The following is a 10906-nucleotide window of genomic DNA, read 5'->3' as shown; positions in this document are numbered from 1 at the left end:
CACTGTGATCATCCACCTTAGGAGACTAAGCCATGATGGATCTGGTTTTCACCAGGCAGAGGGGTGGAGCCTAGAACTGGCTCCACACAGACCCTGGGCTGCTTATGGCACAGTCACAGCCAGGGTTGCGCCTTTTCTCTTCAAGCCCCATTTTCACCCCCTGCCATGCCCACTAGAGTTACCGTGCCACGGAGGTCTCCACCGAATCTAAATCTCCCTGGTGTCTCCCTTACTTCTCACCATCAGGAGGAAGCAGACGGGAGGCGCACCATGGAGCTCGAGGTCCGCCAGCTCTGCTCCAGCACCCTGCAGTCCCTGGCTGACTCCCCCAGAATGGCCAATGTAAGTGACCCTGCCCCTCTCCATTGGACACAGGCCTCTCTGGGTCTGAGCTTTTCGATGAGACAGACCCCAACCAGACTTATTTATCTGAGCCTCCCCGCTCCAGAACATCATGGGGTTGGGTAAAATGGACCCCGGATCCGAGCCAGACCTGGGTCTTTGGAACAGGGAACACTCACTGGCTGAGTGCCCCTGCACGCCAGCGTTTGGTGTCACAGGGGCTCTTCCGCTCGAGTATCCCCTGTGGTCAGTCATGCTGGTTCTGCAGCTTCCATAGCTCAGTCCATCTTCATTGGTCCTTCTGTTAACTTTTCCCTGGCTGTTACAGGGTGGGGTCTATACAGCCCATCACATTCTTGTTTTGCAAAAGCCAACCCTAGCCCAGGAGTTCCTGCCTCTCACCCACACTACCCTGGTGCCTACGGGAGAATCCACTGAGCTGGGAGACACTACATCCAAATCTCATCTCTGCCGACTATTGCTTAGGTTTCCACACACTGCACAGACCTGATTACTGACCCAGGCATCAGAACGCAAGCCTAAGCAGTCAAGTATTAGCCAGCCCCCTTCCTACACTGAACAAATTAACAGCGAGGTTGCGCACAGTCACTTCAGGCAGAGCTGAGACTAGAAGCCACATTTCTAATAAGGCAGACCCAAGTATTGTGCACTCAGCTACACTGTCTTTCAGATTGAGCATGCCCAATATAGGTGCTTTAGTTACTACAGGTGGGGATAGACCCCCAGGGATTCCTGATCTCCACTGTTCTATACTGTCTAGCAAAGAGTTGTGTAACCCTCTGGCACAGTGTGTGTTAAGTCCCCCTCTTGTCCACACAGCAGACAGCAATTGCGTCTGTGCTTCAAGTGGCGCAGGTCTGTGTGGGGATATGAAGGTCAGAGCTCAAACCTCCCTGAGCGCCTGTCATGGTTTCACTTGATAGTATTGGGTTTCCTAGTCTCCTCTTTATTTATCAAGCTGGTGTGTTGCGTTCCTGCCGTGAGAACACAGCCTTTCCCAGTGGGACTGGAGTTAGGAAATACTGTGCTGTCAATGATGATGCTACACTCAACAAAAGGCGGGGGGTCAGTCATGTGTCACTTGATTTGGTGCTGGAGGCAGACACTGATAGGTGTGAAGGGGAGGGGGTGGGGATCGCTGCATGGTTCAGGCTGGGTAGAGAGGTCTGGCTGGCGGTGGCGAGGCCAGGGGTCCTGTCTAGTGTAGGAAAGAGAGAGCTGGTGCAGGAAGAGGATATTTCCGTACTGAGATGGCTTTTCTCTGCTCTGCAGGTTTTATGGCCTGGGCTGCTCCTTCAACTGAGCCCAGCAGCCCATGGGCCAGCCCTGCCTCTCCTCCTGCAGACCTCGGTCGAGGTGGTAAAGAGGATGCAGGAGGAAGGCAGGCTGCCCTTGGCCAGGAGGTGCGGCAAGGCGAACAGAGGTGAGTCCCAGTATTTTATCCACCCGCTCTTAGTCCTTCTGTAGCGAGAGGCGTCTGCCCCCAGGTGAGGGTGGGGATCAGCTCTTGGCTCTGGTTCCGGCTCACTGCAAGGACACAGCCAGCCGTCAAGGGCACAGGTAGAGCTCAGAGACGAATGCAAAAGATCCCTCCAGAGCCTGATGGGATGTCCCCCCTTTCTGTTCACAGGGTGTCGGTCAAGCCCCAAGTCCACTCTACCCCAGGAGCTGCTGGCTCGGCTGCTGGTGAGTAACCCGCAGTCAGGAGGTTCCTTATGCTCAGTGGGAAGGGGCCGCTCCTGGAGCTGGCATGCAGTGTGTGGTGGCTCTTCTCCCCGCGGCCCCCAGAGGAGCTGGCTCGTCACATTCCTCGCATTCATTGCACATCGACCCAGCGCCTCTCGGCATTTAACAGAACCAGCGAGCTCTCTGAGCCAGCCACCTTCCTGGCTCCCCGATCCTGGGGCTGGACCAGGTCCCCCAGCACCAGTCAGTGCAGCCCTCGGACGGCTCCAATAGAAGGCAGCTGGAATGAGCCCTTAGGGACTGTTGTGCAGGCCCCCTCCTGCCCCCTGGCCTCCAGCATCCTCCCTTACCAAGGGGCAGCTGGGGATTCCCTTTATGGCCCAGCTGCCTCTTTCGGGCTGCTTCAAGCTCCCCTTGTGCTGCTCTAACCTAGGCCAAGGATCTGACTCAGCAGCTGCCTGACGGCCTCTGGATAATCCTGTCTCCCTTCATCTGAGCTAGAGCCAGCCCAGGAGTGAGAGGATGGAAGGAGCCAATAGCTGGTCCATGGAGTGTCCCTGATCAACTGAAATATCCATCTCAATCCTGTCCTGGTTGTCAGCTCCACCTCCCTGCTGTCTCCTTCCCTCCATCACTGAGCTCTCCCCCTGCACCTGTAGGGAGCTCCCTTCTCACACTGCCTCGCAAGGGAGGGGTACAGCCACCTCTGCCTCTTTGTCCGCCAGGTGCTCGGTGCGTCTTCGTTTATGACGGTGCAGGTCAGAAGGGCAGCCATGTTCCTCCTCTTCCAGCTCATGAGCATGTTCCAGGCCGGGTCGGGCCAGTTCTGGAATAGCTACAAGACGGAAATGCTCCTCTATGTGGAAGGTGAGGAGGGAGTGTCTCCCCTTGCAGGAGCAAAGGGAGGGGACACCGTGATGCTGGGCTCAGAGAGGGAGAGGCCAGGGCCTCCCTCTGAATCCAGGATAATATGATGCTGTGACCTTGGAATCAGAGAGGATCATGTCAGGATCGTATCCCTTGGTTCATCTAGCCCAGCCCCCCATCCCTAGACAGGAAGGATCCTTTCCAGGACCTTATCTAACCTTCATTCGACATCTCACACCCTGGGGAAGGATCTTGGCAAGCAGAACTCCTGGGTATTTCATATCAAGGGGTTTGGGTCTGAGGAGCATTGTTGTCCATCAGCAATTTTCAAAGAGCCATGGGTCCCCTCGGGGCCCGTGAGTCGGCAGCTCCTCCCCACCCCTTGCCAAACAAGAGCCAAGTTGAAGGCTGCTCCTCAGTAGAAGGGTCTAAATACAAAGGAAACTGACCTGCCCATCTCTTCCAGATCACAAGACCTGCTTCTGCCAGAGGGAGTGGGAGCAGCAGCTGCTGCAGGTAAGGGTCAGAGAAATGGAGGGCTGGAAAGGAACTCAAGAGGTCATTTAGTCCAGCCCCCTCCACGCTGAGGCAGGATTAAGAGGCCCCTCAGCAGCACTACATTGTGGGACAGAGGAAGCGGCTGAGTCCAGCAGATGCAATTGGAGAAGCACCAGGGGCAGCTCACAAGGATTCAGAAGCATTAGGAGAGACGTGGGGGGTGACAGTGCACGCTCCCTCTTCCCCTCCCCTCCCAGCTGTGGTGGGTTCCTGGCTGGAGCTATTGAGAGGACCAGTTTCTTGGCCCCTCTCGGTTCTAACTGGCTCTTCTTTCCCTGGCAGTTCCTGGAAGACCTTCTCTTCTTCATCTCGGACCACACCTGGCTGGGCTGTTTCATCACTAGTATCAGGCGCCAGCTGGCCCACAGTGATAAGCGGCCCGGTGACAAGGTCAGTGTCCTGGAAGGAATTGGGGTTCAGTGCCTAGTTCAGAACAGCAGTCGCTAACCAGGGGCAGCTTGGGGTCAGTGAAGCAGACAGCTATACCCAGTGGGCTCTGTGCATGCCAGGCTGTGCCCAATGCATCCAGCATGATGGTGTCTCTTTCGCAGAGCTTTCTCTACAAGTGCTGGGGCACCGTGCTGATGTTTTTTCCAGCAGAGAGCATCAAGCCCCAGCTATGGCTTCTGGTGGAGATGGTCGATTTCCGAGAAGAAGAGGAAAGAGAGGTGAGGTCTTTGCTCCTCCACTGTCAAGTGATCCCTCATTCTTTGTCAATCCCCTGATGCTACATGTGTATGTTCTGCCTTGGACAAGGTCCAGTGGATTGAAAAGATCTTCCTTATACCCATGCCCATGGCAATGACTTGGAGAGCCCATCCTGGCCCCTTGGCTTGTTGCTCAGCATTCCCAACCTCCATCTTTCTGTCTCTCAGGGATTCGCCCGAGCGCTTGGGCTGTGTGCCAGGCAACAGCTATATGAGGTTTTCGCCATCCTGGAGCACTGGGAAGAGTTTGTCAGCAGGGTGCAGCTCCAGCCTTCTGCCGGTGGCTCTCTGGAGGTACGGTCCCACCTAGCATCTCTGCTCTTTCATCCATCCCTTCACCAGCCTTTGCAGGTAAAGGGACCTGCCACGGAGGACCCTGCTTCCCAGAAGCCTGTTCAGCGAAGAGCTGAATTTCCAAGCAGTGGCTCAGCCTCCGAGGAGGGAGCCCTTTCCTTACTCCTCTGTGGAGTTGCAATCTCAGCACAATGGGGTGGATCCAGGGGGGAAGGTGGGTCCTGTTGTCTAAGCTCTCCAGGGTATCTCCTGGGGAGCTCAGACATGCTCCACGCAGCCCCATAAACAAGGCTCAGAGAGGGCCCAAAAGACACTGCCATGCCATCAGCTCCAGCTGACACATTTCTCAGCAGAACAGACCCTTGGTCTTCCCCTGAACTGGGCTATTTCACAGACCTTCCTGGCAGACTCACCAGGGCTGGCATGTCTGACATTAACCTGCGTCCCCCCTCTCCCCGCACCACCACCACCACCTTCCCAGTAACTCTCTGGGCCAGTGCAATCCACTGTAGTCCCAGTGACATCTCTGGAGCTAGGCTGAATTAAAGCAGCTGCTAGTGCGTCCCCTTCGGCTGCCGGGTCACCTCAACCACCCAATCCTGGGGAGCTGGGAAGGGCCTCGGAGTCCAGGCAATTCAGCTCAGCAGAGTCGCCTTTGGTGGCTAAGCCGGCTGGATGAAAAATCCTCCCCTGGCCCCAGTTGTAAGTTAGGAGCAGCTGGAGTCCATCCCTTCTCCTCACTCTTTCCTTTGCAATTCTCAGGAGCCAGCTTCCATCGAGCAGCTGAGAAGCCTCCTGCTCCTCACCTATGGGCACGTGGTCCACTCACGCCCCACGGATCTCATCCTAGAGACCATAGGCTTCAATATCCTGGCTCCCATGCGACACCACTATTTTCTGAGCCCACACGTAAGTCAGAGCCCTCCCCTGACCGCCCACACAGCACCTACCCGGGCTGTGCACAGCAGCACAGAGCTATGTCTTTGCATAAACTCCGCTCAGAGGGCTGGCCCTTTGCCCCAGGAGGGACAGGAGACATGGGAACAGCACCACTCTCTGTGACTGCCCCATCTCAATTAGCTTCTCTGATTCCAGGCCCATGGAAGCTAAGGGAAGGACTCCCATCTGGGCCTTGTTAGAGTGTAACTGAGCATCACTTGGTGCTATTGTCCCAGAGACGACTGTACCCTGTTTGGTACCTCTAGGCTTGTGCTGCACTCAGGGATCAGAAGATAAAGATTTAGGGCCCATTTCCCCACACACTGCAGTCGATGGTGTAGCTGGGCACAAAAGGCGCACGGAGGGATTCAGGTCCCTAGCCCGGTTGACAGGCCCTGGTGCTGAAGGGGGATTTTTGAGATAACTCTAGGTTGTTTTCTTGCCATCGGAGGTTTGAGGCCGACGTTCAGTCCTACACTGGTTACGATGCCCATATGCGCGTCCCAGCGAAAAGGAGAGGGGATGCTACTTTGGTTTAACTGAATGTTCTCCTTGGAGAACGGATGCCTTGGTAGGGAGAGCCCAGCCAACTGCAGAGAGCAGCAGATTCCTGTCCCAGATCAGACAATTACCACCTGATTGTCAGGGGAGCTGAGCAGCCCCAGGGCCCACTGACAGCTCTGGGAACTGCAAGTGCTCAGCACCTCTGGGAATCAGCCCATTCCTTGCATTCATCTCCAGAGATATTCCCCTAGGCCAGGGGTTCTCAAACTGGGGGTCGGGACCCCTCCGGGGGTCACGAGGTCATTACATGGGGTGTCGCGAGTTGTCAACCTCCACCCCAAACCCCGCTTGCCTCCAGCACTTATAATGGTGTTAAATATATTAGAGAGGGTGTTTAATTTATTAGGGAGGTCACACCCAGAGGCTTGCTGTGTGAAAGGGGTCATCAGTAAAAATAGTTGGAGACCCACAGCCCTAGGGAATGCAAAGATGTTCCACTCGGCAAACCAGGTCCTTTCCCTTAGAGCGTGAGGGCAATCCCGCCTAGGACAGCAGCTCCCTTGTAGAGACTCGCCCTGTAGCCTTGTGTCTCAGCTCTCTATTGCCTGTGGCTGTTTCCTCATTGTTCTCTCCCCCTCCTGCCTGTGAGCCCAGGACCCACTGGTGAGATCTGCTTTTCTGAGAAGCCTCGCGCTGGTGGGTGAAGCTGTCACCCAAGTGAGCAGGATTCCCTTGGTGAGCCAGGACACATACACCGTGCTGTCCCCCCTGCTGGTGAGTGAGCATGCTTGGGTCCTGGGAGGGGTCCCTAGGGCAGATGCACATGCCACAGTCTCTGGCGTTTAAAGGCCATGTGCTGGGTTTGCGACCCGGTGCCCAGGGCTCTACATTGTGCACTGCAAACCCAGTGCTGATGCCAGATTCTTCTGGTGCGATTCCAGCCCAAGGAATTAAATGACACTATTTTCCATTAGTGGATTCATGCTGCTTACACCTGGGACCATTCCCCATCCCACTTCTGAGGGATCTGCCCGGCACCCAGAAAGCGCCCTGGGGATTAACTCCAAGGGTTTTCACTCCGGGACATGATCCTGAGGAGTTAACAGGTGCAGCCCTCCCTTGGTTTGCAGGAAAATATTTGACCTCAGCTTTTCAGGACTCTAATGCTCCCCGTCACAAAATTGCCTCTGCCCAGATCCCCCTTCCCTGCTCCGTGCAGATGTTGAAGTTTCCAGATGTGCCGTCAGGAATGGCGAAATAGGGGCTCTGGTGAATGTCTCCTGCATTCTGGCCACATGGCCGCTCCCAGGCCATCTTCCCAGCTCCGTGCCCCAGTGCACTGCACGCTGGGGCTGAGGGTCGGTGGGGGCGTCAAACTGCGTTTGGAGATTCCACGTCTTGCTGAGGAACCGGGCTCCCCCAAATTCTTTTGCCTTTGACTCTCTGCTTTGTGCTGCAGGAGATGCTCAGAGTCAAGGACCGGGCCCGGCTGCAGAGCCCCGATCACCAGCATGCCCTGCTGGCCATCTCATATATAGGGTACGTCCATGGGGCCTGACTCAGCTGCGGAGCCCAGCAGCCGGGGAGGGGCAGATGGAGGGAGAGGAAGTGGGGGAGGGACGAGCTGCAATAAGAACCGGAGGATGTTTCTCCCTGGTGGCTCACTAACAGGCCATACCCTCCTCGGCCTCCGGGTCACTTTATCCAGCCCCCATCTCTGCGAATTGCCTGGTAAGAGGGAGCCCCTCCCGTCAGCATGAAGTGCTGTGACGGCGCAGGGTGCAGGATCAGCCCCGGAGAGCAGCTTCCCCAGCAGAGCCCCTGCCGGGCCCAGGGGGCATAGGCATCTCCAGACAGGACCATTCCCTAGGCAGTGGCTCTGCTGGAGATGCCCCCTGGAGCTCTGCTGCTAAGGGAGGGAGCTGTCCCTCGAGCCATCAAACTCAACCTGACTCATGCCAGGACCTGTCTCCGTTCTAATGGCCCCTCCTGCTCCGTTCCTTCCAATCAGGAAATTTGAGCCTCGCCTGTCTAAGGAACAGGAGGCTGAGACCATCAGCACTTGTATCACCAGCGCCATGGTTCAGCGCCCAGCCCTGGCGAAGCTGAGAGGGACTGAGGTGGCAAAAAGCTCCGCTATCCGGGCAGAGGTTAGTGAGGCATGGACAAAGCTTCCACCTGGCTCCTTGGCTGGGAAACTCAGCCACCCCCCTGGCTGAGTAGCTGGACCCTGGCCCGATGCAGAGAGCTGCATGTCCAGCCGAATCCAGCCCCTCAGTTTATTTTCCAAAGGGCTGGTGACAAGTGGCTACGCAGTTAACTCTGCAGTGGGGTTGGCAGGGAGAACAGCTGTAGACGTGAGTGTCTGTGAGACTGTACAGAATTACCCTGGATTCTTGGCACAGGGAACTAGAAGCTACCCCCCGTTTACACCAGCTGAGGCTCTGGCCCAGAGCGTTAAATAGCATTTGGTGCAGAGGGAGCAAAGCATGGATTCGGGACAGCCACACGGCCAGGCCATGACTCGCCCTGCCACAGAAACAGAGATTGGCTGGAGCGGGATGAACAGCTCAGCCCTTGGGGAGCCAGCGGGGTGTTGGGGGGCAGCTGGGGCCCCTCCAGAGCGGGAGGGAGGAGGCCTTCCCTCCAGAGCCCAGCTCAGTACATGTGTTGGGGAGCCCAGGTGGGAGGAAGGATTCTTTGGGGTAGGGCAGACCGTGGTCCAGGTGAGACCCATGTCTATGTGCAGGGGGATCAGTATCACCTGGATAAAGGGACCCCGAATACCAACAGCACCTGGCTCCAGACTGGGGGATCCACTCGTCCCCCTGCCTCGTGCACCCCACCTCCCTTGCTATTTACTTCCCTGCTTATCTCTCTGCTCCAGTCTCTCCAAGAACTGCCCTGGGAGGGCCTGGATCTTGTGCTGCAGACATTCCTGGAGCAGCACCTGACCCCCACCACGCTACTGCATCTCTTTCTGGTATGATAGGGAGGGGGGAGGGGCCCATTCACACTGGCCATCTGGGGATGGGCCGGCTGGTCAGGTTCTACCCGAACCACAAGAGGGAAGGCTCCAGTTGATCCCGAGGGGGCTGAGCAGGCCTCCCAGCTGCTGTGAACTAGCCAGTCCCCATGGGGCATACACCCAACCCTGGGATCCAGCAAGACAATCCTAGTCCTGCTCCAGGGGTGTCACTTTGGCCTCCTACATTTGGCCTGGAGCCCCTGTTCCCCTGAAGGAAACAGCCCCGAGACCCTACAGGATCAATGGGGAGAATCCTCAAAGCGCTGAGCCCAAGACCCTCAGACCTGTGCCAACGCCCCCCAGACAGGAGAGGAGCGCTGAGTTCCAGTGTCCGGAAGTGGAGGAGAAGAGGTTAAATGCTCCATGTCCTCTCCCTGCTGGGGCGGGAAGCAGGTTCTGGAGGTCGCCCCGGCATTGCTGCCGCTCACACGACTTTCTCCCTGCTCCCCAGCACTTGCAGCCGTGGATCTGCTCTCCCCGGGCCCAGGAGAGGAACCGAGCTGTGAGAGCCAGCGCCCGGCTCTTCATGTTCTACCGCTTCAAAGCCATCACCGAGGTGAGCAGCGCAGACCCTGCTGCCCCCCGCCCCCTCCCAGCACTCACGGGAAGCGGGGGGGGGGGGGAATACAGACAGAGCTGGGCTCGCCCCGACCTATGTCCTCAATTTCTGTTTGGTGGCCCATTAGGACCTGAAACCCATGGCAGAGCAGGGCTACATGGCTGGGCTGCTGACAAGCCAGGCCTTCGATGCTCAGGAGGCCACCAGATACTGGGCATCTCAGGCTCTCTACTGGCTCTTCACGCCTTGCAAAGGTAAGATAGAGCGGAAGCAGTCGCCACTTCTCAGCCTTCACAGCCCCGGCCGTTACCTAGCGAGCAGGGCTGCAGAGAGAACATGGCGCCTTCATCGCAGCCCTGACCAGAGGGACACAGAGCAGAAGTGGGTTGGTACCTACCGGGCTGACCTGGCATCTGCCCTTTACCAGGTGCCTGGGACCATCTGGGACCGCCCCTGATCCCACCCCAGCCCCAACACACCTTCTACATCAGTGTGAAGGGTGGGCAGTTGGCCCAGAAGCCAGCTGAGAGCTCACCCTAGCTGGTCGTTCCCAGCTGCGGCCGGAGTCTGGCTCTTTGGCACCTCTGATCTGTCTCGAAGGGGAGGGGGAAGAATCCGGCCCCGAGAGCTCTGCCTGAGCACTGGTGGTTTCTTGTGCAGCTGTCGTGTACACCAAGACAGGGGCGGTGGTGAGCGTGCTGAGCAAGACTCAGAAGGATGCCAGCTGCAGAGAGAACCCTGTCCATGTTGCTATGGTGAGTAAAAGACTGTGGCTGGAGAGACAGACACACACATGGGAAAGGGGGGTTATTGTCTCCTTCCCTCGATGAGGAGCCGGCAGATGGAAATTCTTGGGTATGGGCTCCAGTGCCCACTCACATAGCCCTGGGCACAGGCTGCCAGTGCCTCTGTCCCCGTTCCCCGAAGAGCAAACCCACCTCCCCGGGCCGGGGCTCGCTGCTCACACTCGGCCTGTGCCTTTCCCTGCAGCTCATCGCGAAGCACCTGCAGTCGAGTGACCTCATGCCCTTCAGCTTCACCCTGCTGGTGGGCCTGCTGGAGAAGGAGGAGTGTGCAGACCAGCTGGCGGGCGTCATGGAGGCGGTGCTTGGAGAGCAAGAATCAGAGCTGCAGGGCCAAGTAATGGCTGGGCATTGGAGGCACCATGCTGACATCTCGAGCAGCTCCATCTTGCCCCGTGCCTAGAATTCCTGGGGCACGAGGGAGGATGTGGAGGGGAGACATCCCTTCTCACCATCATTGATCAATGGGACCCATCCATGCCCTGTCTGCAAGGGGGCCGCTGGGCACGGCCCTGTAATGGTTTTCAGGCTTTGATCCCAGGAGTCTGGCTTGCCCAGCTCACTCCCTGGGAAATGTGCCCTATCTCCAGACCCATCC

At 57.4% G+C, this 10906-nt stretch overlaps 1 protein-coding gene across 1 annotated transcript; it reads left to right on the top strand.

Annotated features, from left to right (window-relative positions):
- Nucleotides 1–253: 253 nt before the first annotated feature.
- LOC112122863 (maestro heat-like repeat-containing protein family member 1) lies at nt 254–3921 on the top strand. Its single transcript, XM_026663256.1, has 6 exons — nt 254–342; nt 1636–1786; nt 1994–2049; nt 2775–2916; nt 3383–3432; nt 3757–3921. The coding sequence occupies exons 1-6, from the start codon at nt 271–273 to the stop codon at nt 3919–3921; spliced, it is 636 nt and encodes a 211-aa protein (XP_026519041.1). The 5' UTR covers nt 254–270.
- The last annotated feature ends 6985 nt before the right edge of the window (nt 3922–10906 follow it).

The sequence above is a fragment of the Terrapene carolina genome, unplaced genomic scaffold, assembly GCF_002925995.2.
Source record: "Terrapene carolina triunguis isolate 2854851 unplaced genomic scaffold, T_m_triunguis-2.0 Scaffold32947, whole genome shotgun sequence".
In the NCBI taxonomy this organism is placed as follows: Eukaryota; Metazoa; Chordata; order Testudines; family Emydidae; genus Terrapene; species Terrapene triunguis.
The sequence above is the reverse complement of the archived record's forward strand: the minus strand, read 5'-3'. Positions and strand labels throughout refer to the sequence as shown.